Raw genomic sequence first — 14,275 nt, forward strand, 5'->3', positions numbered from 1 at the left:
TTACTTACCTTATGAACAAGGCTCAGCTCCGCTGCCATAGCACTAAACTTTTCCAAATGCACCTGGGCCAGCTCCTTCCTAAGCTCCTCCCTGATGGACTGCTGATCAGCAACATGGTGCTCAATAATCTGCTGACATTCCGACTTCTGGTGATCCAAATCTTGATAGTGTCTCTCTTCAAGTTGTACCATTTCATCGCGCAGTGTCTGAAATGACAGCGAGTAGCCTCATAAGTACTTTAATGTCTTTTAAAATGAGTATCCCTACACAAGGAAACATTAAGTTCTGCTGGATTCACCGACTTAAATTTAAAACTTACATTGTATCACAATGTCTAGTGGGACTTTCAAAATCAAACTGGTTTGAATATAAAAATGTTTAATGGAACCTTATTGGGGAAAATTAAGCCTAGTACAATTAATTCAGTCTTTTTTTTTTTTTTTTAAATAGTAATAGTAGCACAATCAAGTAAATCACCGTGCCCTGGATGCAAATATGTGGCTTAATTAAGTGTTCAACATTTTTCATTAATATAGAGAAGACATAGGCACAGACTTGATAGATATTGATAATCACAATGCTTTAGCGCCTCCTTACTTGCACTTCTTTCAGGTAAGTGGCCTCTAGAGTGTCCATATTGCCGAGCATCCTCTTTTCCAAATCATCCCTCTCTTCTTGGTGTTTGCGAGTTAACTCGGCCTCTAAAGCCTCCAGCTGAGCCAGACTGGTTTCATGAAATATGGCCTCCAGACGTTTAAGTTCAGCCTCTGCTTTGGATTTGAGGGCTGCTTCCAAGGCAACAATGTCAGTGTTGTGTTTCGATTCAAATTCAGCAGCCATAGCTGTAATCTGATCTCTGTGACTGGCACCGAGTGAATCTAACTGTGCTTTGTGTTCAGCACCGAGTGCTTCGATTTCTTGAGTGTGTTGTTTCAGTATCGCTGCCCTTTCATGTTCCAGCTCAGTTTGATGTTTGTTCTTTAGCTCAGCCAGAGATCTTTCATATTTCTTCTCAGACTGTGCCCCTTCAAACCTGAATAGATACAAAAAAGTTCATCAAGATCAAAGCAAAGCAGATTTTGTTTTGAATGTGAAACCTGCAAGTCTCCATTGATTTGTGACTTTGCATAACACAGTTTTTACATGGCAATATGGTAGAGGTCCACTGATACAATCAGTCAATCAACAGCAACCTCATCTCAAATGAATTTGATCTGTTTACCATTTCTTTAAATATGAGATTGTGATAAAGATGTTTGAGGTTTGGCCTGTTGGTCACAAACCATGAAGGGCATTTTCAAAACATAGCTTTACACTTTATATAAAGACTTAGTCAAAACAAGTCCGTAGTGGCAGTGTTAATCTACAGCACCATATGTCCGTTTCATTTTTGTGAAAAAACAAAAAGGAGCAGCATCATTGATAAACACTTTTTTTGTGTATGGTCTAATCTTTAATAAAGCACTTCGCTCCAAGTTGCAATCTCAAACTGCTCTCACCTCTCTTGAGCTTGTTGCAACTCCTCTTTTTCCTTGTCATGTGCTTTTTTGAGGCGCGATCTTTCCCTGTCAAGATCTGACCTGAGGACCATCAACTCAGCTTCATGCTTCTGTTGAAGTTCTTCCCTCAGCCTCTTCATCTCCTGCACACATTCCCGCTCTTCTTTCAGTGCTTCCTCAAGACCAGTGAGCTCCACAGCAAACTCCGTTTTCAACTAAAGAGAACATAGAGAGGCATAGTCTGTGATTCCTTTCCTTTCTGGTGTTCAGGCAGCTTCCAGTATGTAAATGAATTTACCTTTTGTGTGCTCTGAATGTCTGCATCATGTTGTTCACTCAAGACAGACAGTCTGTTTTTCAGGGTGTGGATGATAGTCATGGTCGTCTGCAGCTCCTCCGAATGACACCACAGCCTCTGTTCAACCTCCGCCTAATTGCATGATAAGATTGATAAGCTTGGTGTATAATGTATATAGATGGATATCGATAAGTTATATCGATTAACAGTTTTTTCTTCTCACCTCAACCTGCTTCACAGCCTCCACACGGACTCTGGTAAGCTCTGGAAAAAACAAAAATGGTTAGATTTATAGATTAACTTTATTGATCCCAAAAAACTAATTATTTAATTTTATTGTTAAATTAGGTTGGTCTTTTGTGTTTATTTCCCACAGGTCTACATTTGAAGTACCTCGCAAGTGACTCTCTGACAGTTTGGCTTTGAGTTGCTCCATCTCCAGAGCATGACGATTCTTCATCTCCTGCAGCTCATCGTAATAATGGTCAGTGAGGTCAGAGCGCACCTAACAAACAGGTAATGATAATAAAAATAAGTAAATGAGGGAGTAAGAGTATCGTCTTCCAAGAGCTTGTCTCAAATTAACAGACAAAGACATTAAAGATAGAGTGTTGTGTCTAACCTGCTGCACCTCTTCCTGAAACGAAAGGGATAATGACGATCGCAGGTTTGCAAACTCCATTGAGTGTTTCTCCTCCAACTGCAGCAGATGTGAACTGTCGAGCAATTCCTAAATGAGACACATAATACACAAGTTGTTCAATAGTAAGAATAGGGTGATCCATGAAAGCATGTTTCTGACCTACCCAAAACACTCATGACAGATCTTTAAAATGCCTTCTGCTAATAATTTGTTGGCATGCATGTACACCAGTACCTTGTGTTCCTCAGGGTTGAGGCTGGTATCAAACAGGAGATCTTTTTCCTCTTCACCTTGCGAAATAGAACTGATAACCAAAAGCACAAAATTATTCAGACTTGTACGCATGACTGAAGCAAATGCATTTAATGTGGATAAACACTGATATACCTGTCATTTGCAGTTTTGAGCACAGACTCCTCCAACGCACTTTCAACAAGTCTTAGCTGGAGAAGAGCCATTTCCTCTCTATAGCTCTCTTCTGTTGCCTGTAGCCGCTGTTCAAAGTATCTATAATAGGATAAAGATCAAGCATATTTTAGTCCATTAAAGAATTGAAAAATACCTAGAAAACTGACAGATGACTGAACATTTTGTGAACTGTGGTCATAAAATCCACAATCCCAGTAAGAGATCAGTTTGTAATCTAAACATCAGCAAAAAATGTGTGTTAAAACCAGTAGGAATTAACATATTAAGACTGTTGTGTGCTTGCATACCTCCTCAAGCTTTCCAGTTCAGCCTCATTTTTGTCTTTGATTTCTTGTTTTTGTTCATTAAAGTCCATCTTTAGGCGTTCAATATCGTCAACACGAGATGAGCGTGCAAGCAGCTGCTCCTTTAGCTCTGAGACAACAAGGGAGACCAAGACAGGACAAACACATACAGAAAATGGTAGTTAGGAGTAATGGAGTAGTTATTCACATTTTCTCTTCCTCAGAGCATTATGTCACACACAGCGGTCTTCTTGAATAAACAAATCTCTTTTGTGCAACTAATTGACATTTTGAATACTACAGGAGGTAAAATAAACATTTTCAAGCCGATGTCAAATCAACCAATCAATCTCACCTCCTAACTCTTGGCGACTCGTCCTCATGCTCTCCAGCTGAGCCCACAGCTGACCAACTTCCTCTTCTGAACTCTGTTTCAGCGAAGTCTTCTCATCCTGTAAACGCAAAACCTGTTGACAAAAGAGAGAACAGCGTATTATAAAACAAATTTAACATATTGGATTTGTATTTTTCAAATTGTGTAGTAATATAGTAATTGCTAAAATATGTAAAGTAGCATTCAAAATAACTTTAATTAAGTCAGTGACTACAAATATAAACGGCCACATGACAACAGGTTCTTGCATTTCATTGAACTCGCCTCTTGGTGCAGTTGCCGCTCCTTCTCCTCTAGGTGTCGCACTTGCTGCTCTTTATCCTTCAGCACTGTCTTATGACTGGAAACCAGTTCCTCCAGGGAACCTGGTAAACATTCACAATGCAGGAAGAAAAAGTATCAACACATTACATTTGTGGACTGAAACTGGGCCAATGTCAGCAGAGAATATAAAGACTCAATTTGGACCATTAGCAGTATAACTGATCAGAAATTATGACGTAGATGATTCTACAAGTCCTGATGCAAAGGATGCAACTCACATGCAGCAGTATCTCTGTCAGCCCAAGCTAGTTTCAGCTCCTCCTCAAGTTTTTGGTTCTCCTCCTTACTGGCAATCTGGACTTGGTGCAGCTTGGCCTGGGACTCCTGGAGCTCCGACTTTGTCTGCAACCAAGCTGCCTGGGCCTCAGACAGAGCATTTTTTACTTCTGTAAGGGAGGCCTGGGTGCTGGCAAGTTCTGTCTGTGTGGCACTGAGGTTATTTTGAGTTTGTGATAGAGAGGTGAGGAGGTTTGAACGAGCACTCTCAGCCTCTTTATCCCACTGTGACCGTAGCGTCTAAAAACAGACAACAGAGGTAATTATAAAGATCTCAAATACATGTTTTATCTAAATCTTTTTCAATTTGTCTATTAAACATTAGATAGAACTGTGGTGATCAACACATGTACATGTAAAACACATGTAAAAAAAAAAAATGTATCCAACCTGTATCTCTTTGGTCTGCTTGTCTTCCATTGAGGTTCTCTCCTGAGCAACACGAGTCTCCCACTGCTGCTTCAACTCATCTGAAGATGCACATACACACATAAATTTGTTTAGCCACACCAAATAACTTGATTACATCCATCATTGTGCTTCTCTTAACATAAATTAATCCAGCAATTCATAATGTTGGGTATATTCAAAGAACAACATGAAAAAGAACACTGAATAAAGAATTGAAAAGCATCAGTGTGGACCCACCCAGGTCTTGTTGGTGTTGCTCTCTCAGTCCCTCCAGCTGCTCCTGGTCCTGCTGTCTTAGCTGGTCTAGTTCTAACTGATGCTGCAGCTGCAGAGTCGCTCTCTCCTGAGAAAACGTCTCCCTCAGGGAGGCCTGGACCTGGGTTAGAGCAGACTCTTGCTCCTGCTGCTGGTTTACTTGTGCATGCTCCAGGTGGGACATGTGGACGGTGGTCAAACTCAGATGCAAGGCTTCAAGCTCAATGGTCTTTTGGGCCTAAAAACATTTTATCATATTGTGTCAGCTTTCCCAGAATCCAATTTAGACTGAGTAATGTGTTCTTACATTAAATTTACACTTTAAGCATTTATTTTGCATTGCTCATAGTGGAATAACAGCAGAAAGATTGAGGCATTATTATGCTTCATGCTAGGGCATAAACTGTTGCACTCTGTTGGGGTGTATACACAGAATACCTGCACTTGCTGCAGTTCAGCCTGGTGAGCAGCCTCTAAGCTCTCCCTCAGCTCCAGGGACAGCTCCGTCTTCAGTTGACTTAGCTCCTCACTGTGTTTGACTGTTAGCGCTGATACCACCCTCTCATGCTCACGTTCAGTCACCTGAGGAAGAGACAGAGGGGAAAAACAATACTGAACATGAAATGTCATAGGCACGGAAAAACAATCTTTGCCAATGTAGTTTAGTTTTTTCAGACACACTCGAGTAACTTCCCCCCCCATCCCTGATACCTGTTTAATTAAACTGATCTGTCTCTTTTGTTCCTCCTCCATGCTGGCCCGCTGCTTCAGCAGCTCATTCTCTAGGTGCATGTTCAAGTCAGAAACCTATGCAGATAAACAAAGGATATGAAAAAATAAGCAGGATATGCAATAGAAAGACCAAATCGGAGTAAAATAGTTGAATTGTTTTCAATTCTTACCTCTTGTTGATGTTTCTCCATCAGGTTTTTGATCTCCTGTTGATGACATATCTTGAGTTTCTCTTCAACCTCCACCACAGCCTGGACCTGCTTCTCCAGGAAAGCCTCAACCTCCACTTCCCTCTCCTTCTTCTGTGTCTCTAAGAGATGTTTCACACTGAGAAGCTCTTTCTCCTTCTCCTGCTTCTCTACTTCCCATTTCTCCCTTTCTCCAGCCAACTGTTAACAAATGTTTTGTACATCATGTTCATCAACAGATTTGCTTACGCGTAACATAAGCAAATGGGCAAAAAAAGATCCACTTAATTTAACTCACCTCATCATCTTTGGCTTTTAGCAGGATCTCAAACTGTTCAAGTTCCTCCTCTAAGACTTGTTCCATTTTTTTAATGCGATCGTCCATCTCTTCTTTTTTTCTCATGTGCTCCTCACTCTCCTGCAGCACCTGGGCCTGAGCCTCCTCTAGGTTGGACAGGTTTTGTCTCAGGCAGAAGATTTGAGATTCTAGGTCTTTTTTCTCTTCACCAACACTGACCAGATTGATATGGCTCTTCTCCAGCTCGTTCTGCAGTCTCTCCACCTCTGCTTGCACATTCTGAAGTTGTTCACGTGTTGTTTCAAGCTCCTTTGTTTCATCTGGCTCCAAGGTTCTTTGACTTAATAAGGAAGCTTTAAGCTTCCTTTTTGTATCCTCTAACTCTGACATTAGACTTTCACAATGTGCCTTGGGAAAGAAAAGAAAAATGGAGAAATTAATTTAGCCTTCGCATTTGTCATTGAACTGTTAACACACATCTATAAAATTGTTATACCTGAAGTGTTTGCAGCTGGTTGTAATCTTTGAGCTCTGGGCTCTGCTTAATCTCCTGCAGAGAGGATACAAGCAGCTCTGGCTCTTTTTGATTAGACAGGAGTGCAGCCTCCTTTCCATACTCTACAGCCAGTTTGTTATCCTGCCCTGATGGAACAAGCAGGAGTGTTTCACCAGCTTCCTTTGCCAGCAGCACTGATGCGGTTTCTTCTGTTAAGGCATCAAGTTTGTTCTTCAGATTGTTTTGTTCATGGGCTTTCAAGTTAATTTCCTCCTCAAAATGTCTCCTCTTCTCCTTTTCATCGTCAAGGTCCCAGAGAGCCTGTCTGAGCTCTTCTGTTACTTGAGCCCACCTGATCAAACACAATTTAAATATAAAATCAATTTAAAGCATATAATATCTGAGGAAACACTGAAGCAAAACTTTACTTGTCACTGTGTAAAATGAAGGATAATAACTATTTATAAAGATTTTATAAAGATACACACACAGCATACTGTATGTGTGCAATTGTGCATAATATATTAAATACAGCAAAATGAACAGATCCATAGTTTTTTTAACCAACCAAATATATTACCTGCTCCTGGCCTCCTCCAGCTCTTCAGCACTCCTGATGACTTCTTCTTTCAACACATTCAAGTCTCTATCCTTGAGAGCCAGCTCTTCACGGAGCTCCCCACACTGCTGATTCAGCAGCTCTTTTTCCAGGTCCGTCTCCTCAAACTGCTGTTCGGACAGTTTACTCATGTCCAGATCTTCAGAAGTGGAGTTGAAAGGCCAGTTGGACAGATGCTGTGAATGCGAGTCGTCTGCCACAGGGATGTAGCACTGTGAGCTGGAGAGGTTATCGTTTTCATCAAGGGGACGGTTTGAAATTGATAACAAAGGCTCTTCTCCCAACACTCCACTATTGAGCTCAAAACTATGGTGAAGAAACACAGAACATCAAGAAAATAAATGAATGTGATGAAACCTAATGAAACTTCCTAAAATATGAGGCAAGAACCCAACACAAATTGAAAAAGAACATTCTCTAACCTGTTGTCTGCAGAGATGTCCAGCTGGCTGCAGTGATCAAAGTCGTCACTGACTAATGAAGAGTGAGCATGTGCAAGGGGAACTGAAGACAAGTATTTTTCCATCATAAGATCCCTGGGTATTGATACATTCATAGTGTCCTGGTTGGGTCCATTTCCCAGAATAACCTCATCTAAAGAAATATTATCACTACAACTTAAAGCAGCTTTTGCCTGGTTCTGTTGATTCTTAAATGCTTTGAGTCTCATGACCTCTTCCTCTCTAGACATCAGTTCTTTCTCCCTCTCATCTAATAGCTGCCTGACTCTTTCCACCTCCTGCTTATTCTCCTCTTTGAGCCTCTGCATCTCATCTTCCTGTGTTCGCCTATCCTCCTCAAGGCTCTGGAGACGAAGGGCAGAAGTGACCACCTCTTCAGTTAATCTCCTCTCTGCATCTTCTTCCTCCTGAAGCCTTTCCCTCAACTCAAGCACTTCTCTGTTTAGTTTCTCCTTCTCCTCTTTGTACTGCTGCATCTCATGGCACTGGGACTGGACTTGGCTCAATTGGGTCTGGAGGTCTTGCAACTGTGCTACCTTTTCTCTTCCATCTTCTTCCAAATCCTTCTTCTCCTTCTCCAGTACAGAAAGCACATGTTGGTGTTTCTCCAGTTCCTGTCTCAGTTCAGCAGATAAGCGTTGGCTTTTTTCTCTTTCTTCTTTCAGCTCAGCTCTCAGTTTGTGCAAAACAGCATCAGTCTCAAGGTCACTGTCAGTGTTGAAGCCTTCAACATTTGATTGAGAGGCAGGTCCTTCATTTCCGGATTCCTCCGAGAGTGTCTCTTGATAACCAAGGTCTCCATCTTGGGAGTGGTGACCATGTTTAAGCTGCTGTCGATGAGTGTGGACTTCACCCTCTGATTGACTTTTGATTCGCAGAAACTCTGCACTGGTCTGGATGAAAGACAATTCAGAGAATATATACATTTCTAATGTGAAGTGCATATTTTAGAGACTGATAATTCTGATATCCCACCACACATTTAGGTCTGAGAGGCACTAACCTGTTGGAGCTGCCTTTGTAGTGCCTGAATCTGTCCAGCCAGCGACTGTGCCTCCAGCTGCACCTGGTCTCTGCTGGCAAGGGCATCCTGCAGGTTGGAGCTGAGCTTGGCAATTATCTCATTACGCTTCTCCACAGCCTGCTGTAATTGCTGCAAGTATAAATCAATTTTATGTTTACAGAATTTTCTTTTTATTTATGACACACACACAGTCATAAATAAACATATTTCCTACAGCAGAGTCCAGGGCACGTTTTAAATTATGCAATGTGTTTCTTACTCTGAACATGATGTAAAATAATGAAAGGAAAATAATTGTTCTTATGGTCATATCAAGGTGCTATAAATAAGTACATGAATGAAATATGCACATGACTATGTCTTTCAATGCAGCCAAACATCCATGCGGAAGCAAAGACAAATACATTTCTCATTGGGTTGGTGATTAGACACAGAAATCCACACAAGTTCAAATACGTGAATGTATGTGGGGGTGGAGTGGCTCAGTGTGCGAAAGACATCATGGTTGCAATCGTCACAAATTCGAATCCACCCCTGGCTGATTGTACTCAATGCTATTGTAATTCCATTACATTACATGTAATACGTACCAAGACTATCATTGTCTATCAGTGTAAACAAAGCCTGAAGACAAATCAATCTGAAAACAAATCTAAATAGACTCCAACACAGTATGTAAGCAGACACTGATGATTGGAAATTGAGCACTTAAACTAACAATATGATTTTAGAGTCAAGGATTTCAACTCTAAGTATATGTTTGTCATATTTAGTCTTTAACAGGATCTTTAAACCAAACACAACCAAATGTTTTTTAAAGATTAGAGGAATGAAAAAGAATAAAGACTATATTATGCCATTTAATTATACACCATATGTCCTAAATATGAAACATTTTCATGAAACAATTGTTCGTATATACCTGGAGCTGCTCTTTGCCAGTAAGTGCAAGTATCTGGTCGTCACTCAACTCTTCCACAGGGGACGTGCTTGGTTTCAGGCTGAGGGGCTGATTCATCTGTTGTTGGTTCTGCTGTACCTCAGCTCTCTCTGTTTTTTGTGGCTCCTATGGATAGAACAGTTTTAGAATCAAGCATGATTTTAACCACTTTGCCTGAACCTAATGTCCAAAATATCAGTGCAATTCATGTACTACATTTATACACATATTGAAGGTGAACTTTTCCTTTAAAAAGGCAGTAAATATTGCCACAGTTAATCCTTGCCAAGTTGCTATGACAACATGTCCTACAGGCAACAAGATGGTTAGTGACCCATTTTTCTGATGTATGTTTACTGAGCAGGGGGCATGGACCACTTGTTAAAGCATAGCAGAGCAAAAACTAAATTAGACAAGCTGCAGGGTCAGATTGTGTGACCCGTGAACGAAACCGAGTGAAGCAATGTAGTCAAGCATATTTGTGTGATGAAAATAAATGACTCTTAATTAAATTGTCTTCTAGTCCACTCAAACCCGTTTTCTTTCCTCTCCTCCAAAAACTCCATTATTGATGGAAACCGTGAAATACCTCATGATTAGTCTTGCTTTTCCGTTCTGTGTCATTGGCTGCTGGAGGCACAGGTTCTATGTGAGGGTCTTGCGTTGAGTTGTCATTCTGCGAGACAGTCGAGCCCTTCCTCTTCTGCGTCTTTTTCGCCGTCCCCGTACCGTTGTCCTTTGCCCGCTTCTGTCTGAAGCTAGCAAGCTGCGCAGGAAGGACAGTGAGACGTAGATAGACACATAGGTCAGGACCACTGAGCACCACCACACAATCAGCATGGTGCAGCTCAGCAGTCAAAGGAGAGAAATTACTTGAGTCCAGATTTATGTCCTTGTTTGAAAAAAGTAATCAAAACAGAGTTTTAAAAATGATTAACCAAAATATAAAAACATGCATGTATAAGTTGTTGAAAGTCCCCAATTTGGAATTAAAAAAGCCCTTATTTTGATTAGTCAAGATTTGTGTTTAAATAAAAAAACAAACACTGAAGTAAGAAGAATTCCCACACCATGACTTGAAGTGTCCAGATTGAGGTGATGAAGCTAAATATTTTCAAATCTCCACATTTAAGCCCATGTGAAACAACTTTTGGTGACACTCAGACAACCTATCAGCAGACAAGAAACAGCAAGAATAAAGAAATAAAGTAGAATTAAACGAATAAAAGCGCAAATCCATCTCAGTCACTATAAATTTTCTCAGCTTGTCGGAAAGTCAGAGAAAAGCTGACTGGAGCTTTATGAAGCAACACAAAATCAAAAGGGAAAAAAACACCAGGAACCTAAGCCTCCAGTTCACCAACTATGAAAAACTATTCCCAATCAAGCTAAATTGTTAAAATTTCAGAAGGACTGATTGGGCACAAATCCATCGCAGGCCTTTTCTTCTTTGGACTTAACTATTGCAGTCTCACTCTATCTCAATCTTCTTTAAGCAGCTTAAATCAGATTACAGCTTTCACATTTTGACAGAGCCACAGATCAGTCCTCCATAAATGACTGATAATCGATCAGCGACTTCCTCTCCTGCAGGTGTTCACGCAGCTCCATTCTTCCTGAACAGGTCTGCTGCTCTAATCTCCAGAACTGTAGATCTTCCACTTCATAGGCCACAGCAAATTTGACACAACCTCCCCATCCTCACTGCCACGACAACGTTCAGAACAGAGGATCCACAAACTCTGGCTAAGGGATGGCATGTGTCTAGACTTAAGAGGGTGGAGACTGAGAGATGTATTCACAAGAAGGAGGAGACAAAGCTCAGTGACTAGCAAGCAGCATCAGTGAGTGCATGTTCAATTCAATTTTAAAATCACATGGCCATGGGAGAGCTACTTGTTGCTTTGTGCGATGAGTCACATGTGCATAACATTGTGTGTGCATGTGCACCATGTTACAAGACTCAAATCAGGTTGACGCTCTAAAGAAAAGGCTGGCTAAGCTACACCACAATTAAATCCCTTCCCAACTTCCACAAGTCATCCATTTTCTTACTTCTAATTACCTTTAGAATCTTGCTACATCCTTTTCTCTGCCTTCACCTGCCACAACACTCATCACATCTCAGAGAGAAACCTCAGCCAGATGAGCTGTATTTAGCCCAAGGCCACTGTCATACTGGGAATCAGACTAACCAGGCAGCTGGAGCACAAACACAGAGTCAAATATGATGCTGTGTCTAACTGTTCACATTTTTATTTGTGGTAATCTGTATGCAAGTTGTGTATATATTTCCTGTTGTAAATGCAGAGAAATTACTGAGCATTTCGTGGCACCAAAAACAGCAAAGGCAACCGACAGTGCTGCATTACCATAGCAACACCATTTGAGATGTAAGTGCAAAGTATCTAACATCTCCAAATCTCATGGGCTCACTGCACCACCCAATGGCCTGCAACCAGCATGGCAGCATATGCAAGGTGAGCAGCTATACAAACACCATAAAAAAGGCACAGTAGATCTCTTTTGGCGTTTAGACAACTTAAAAATATGTCTTTTTTTCCCATTCAATTCATCTTTTTTTTTCCTTTAAGAGCAGTGATCTTGTATGTTGAAAGCTGACAGCAAATACAGCATAGTGCCAAAAGGCAGAAGAAAGCCCTGAGTGCCCACTTTAGACAAACAAAATAAACAAGGGGGAAATCATAAGCAATAGAAACAAACCAACATACCCACAAAAAAGACAAATATCTCTGCCAATCACCAGTTTCTATACTTACCGACTGGTTTTGTGGCATTTTGGAGGATATCTGTCATAAGGAATACCAGTGGCTCAGTTTAGTTGTTTCTTCAGTATCAATCATCATCAGGGTACTCTTGCACCATCTTACAAATGCATTTCACATAGCTGATCTGAAAAGTTGACCCAATTTTAGACCCATCTTTTATCAAAGTGGTCTAGCTGACCCATTACTAACATGGCCTCCGATAAATTAAAACAGCTTTTTTTGGTCCAAATTTGGCAGCTCCGCATTTATAATTTCCACAGACTATCCCATGTGGCATTCTTTCACCAGCTTCTACTTTTCACATCATTCCAGAGCCTGGGTCAGGACCAACAAATGGGTCAAACAAGATTTTTAGGAGATCAACAAATACATTCTTTTTCAACCTTCTACTGAGCACTTATTAAAGAACATCCATTAAATAAGGGGTGAATGGCTTGTCATTTGGGTTCCCACATAAAATTCAAAAAGAAATAGTATGCTATTATATCTCTTATAGCTGTAGAGTCAACTGCTCTTATAAGTTATACTTGGAACACTTGTTTATAAAATGTATGGACCTTGAACTATAGATACCAACATAAAGAATTTAAATCATTTCTCGTGGCTATGAGATAGTGTTTCAAGTTGTGGGTGGGTAGCAATTGTAGGGCTGACTTTATTCCTACAAAATGTTCCTAAATATGAATGTGCTTTATTAATTTATTGCCAAATACATTTCTGAAATGCAAAACCAGATAGTTGTGCATATCAGAAACGGCCATTATATCTGCAATTAATAACATTTAATACAGCACAAAGCTGTAGATTTCTCTAATATTTCTTGTTTAAAAATGCAAAACAATTAATGAAAATAATTTCCATGCTGTACTTAATTGTGTACAAGGTGAATCAGGTTTGGGTAATATTTCAATAACAATATATATCATGATACAACTTTCTGCAATCGCAATATAACAAAGGTTCTGTTATATTTTTTGTTTAGGCAGGTAATAAACAATATCTGAGCTGTAACACATGTAATTACTTTGAATGTTTTACCTTACATGTTTAAAATGTTTGTTTTAACGTTTGTTTAGAGTAATTTTCTGTTTAAAAACATGTGTAGAAGCACATTCTACTACTTACTTCAACTTTCACTTAATGATTTGATATTTATCGTCATAATTTTTAATATCGGTTGACTCGAACATGGCCCTACAGTCCATTCATTAATTGTTATAGTTTGCTACGTACAAACTTGGCTAATGTTTAACGCGCGACATCTGCGCGCGGCAAATGAATGACGTGAGCGACTGCAGTTTGGAATCCATGCAACATGAAAGCTAACAAATGCAAACCCTGTGGAGGTCGGGGACAGAGTTAGGGACATAGTTATGACTTAGCAGTGGATATAATATGCAAAGCTATGACAAAAGAGTTAGCTAACTGCTAGCATGAAGTGTTGGCGTACGTCAAATGCTAGTACAAACCTTGGCTCTCCCCGCTTCTAGTTTCCTCTGCCGCTCATCTTCATCCATCTCTCGGTTTAAACGAAACCATTAACGTAGGGGGCAAAAAGTACAGCAAGTCTATCATAAGTTAGCAAAAATCAAAATATCCGCGTTGCTGCCTGAACACAACTGTCAACAGATATCATTCAATATGGCCGCCAAGAAAGTTCAACTCCGCCCTTATCGAGTCAGCTTGAATGAATAGACCAATGGAATCATTCGAGTCCGCGGCTTCAGCCAATAGCGTTGCGGTGTTTAATGCATTCATACGTCGCTCGTAGACCACATAGATTTTACGTCACACAATGCCCGGAACTGCCTGTGAAATAGTTTATGTAGGTATTTCTGTTTGTTTAAAAAAAGAAAGAAAAATAATTTACGCGTTTAATATCAACATGGACATTTGTAACATTTAATCGTTAAGT

General features: G+C 40.3%; 1 protein-coding gene across 4 annotated transcripts in view; it reads right to left on the reverse strand.

Annotated features, from left to right (window-relative positions):
- pcnt (pericentrin) overlaps window positions 1–13,986 on the reverse strand; it is a 32,759-nt gene extending 18,773 nt beyond the window's left edge. For 2 of the 4 annotated variants that reach the window (XM_044046840.1, XM_044046839.1), the window contains exons 1-27: window positions 13,830–13,986; window positions 12,352–12,381; window positions 10,161–10,337; window positions 9,554–9,697; window positions 8,611–8,760; window positions 7,569–8,500; window positions 7,108–7,452; window positions 6,528–6,879; window positions 6,032–6,439; window positions 5,716–5,934; window positions 5,525–5,620; window positions 5,252–5,395; window positions 4,796–5,051; window positions 4,538–4,617; window positions 4,090–4,387; window positions 3,812–3,912; window positions 3,509–3,620; window positions 3,157–3,283; window positions 2,828–2,947; window positions 2,675–2,744; window positions 2,420–2,527; window positions 2,191–2,302; window positions 2,021–2,061; window positions 1,798–1,929; window positions 1,500–1,714; window positions 598–1,033; window positions 9–206 (exon numbers count right to left, since the gene is read on the reverse strand). In XM_044046840.1, coding sequence (XP_043902775.1) covers window positions 9–206; window positions 598–1,033; window positions 1,500–1,714; window positions 1,798–1,929; window positions 2,021–2,061; window positions 2,191–2,302; window positions 2,420–2,527; window positions 2,675–2,744; window positions 2,828–2,947; window positions 3,157–3,283; window positions 3,509–3,620; window positions 3,812–3,912; window positions 4,090–4,387; window positions 4,538–4,617; window positions 4,796–5,051; window positions 5,252–5,395; window positions 5,525–5,620; window positions 5,716–5,934; window positions 6,032–6,439; window positions 6,528–6,879; window positions 7,108–7,452; window positions 7,569–8,500; window positions 8,611–8,760; window positions 9,554–9,697; window positions 10,161–10,337; window positions 12,352–12,381; window positions 13,830–13,877 — 5,451 coding nt within the window. In that variant the 5' untranslated portion in view covers window positions 13,878–13,986. The remainder of the gene's footprint in view (window positions 1–8; window positions 207–597; window positions 1,034–1,499; window positions 1,715–1,797; window positions 1,930–2,020; window positions 2,062–2,190; window positions 2,303–2,419; window positions 2,528–2,674; window positions 2,745–2,827; window positions 2,948–3,156; window positions 3,284–3,508; window positions 3,621–3,811; window positions 3,913–4,089; window positions 4,388–4,537; window positions 4,618–4,795; window positions 5,052–5,251; window positions 5,396–5,524; window positions 5,621–5,715; window positions 5,935–6,031; window positions 6,440–6,527; window positions 6,880–7,107; window positions 7,453–7,568; window positions 8,501–8,610; window positions 8,761–9,553; window positions 9,698–10,160; window positions 10,338–12,351; window positions 12,382–13,829) is intronic. The other 2 variants (XM_044046842.1, XM_044046841.1) reach the window with 1 other exon arrangement.
- Between the last annotated feature and the right edge of the window lie 289 nt (window positions 13,987–14,275).

This window comes from Solea senegalensis, linkage group LG16 (assembly GCF_019176455.1).
Source record: "Solea senegalensis isolate Sse05_10M linkage group LG16, IFAPA_SoseM_1, whole genome shotgun sequence".
Classification (NCBI taxonomy): domain Eukaryota; kingdom Metazoa; phylum Chordata; class Actinopteri; order Pleuronectiformes; family Soleidae; genus Solea; species Solea senegalensis.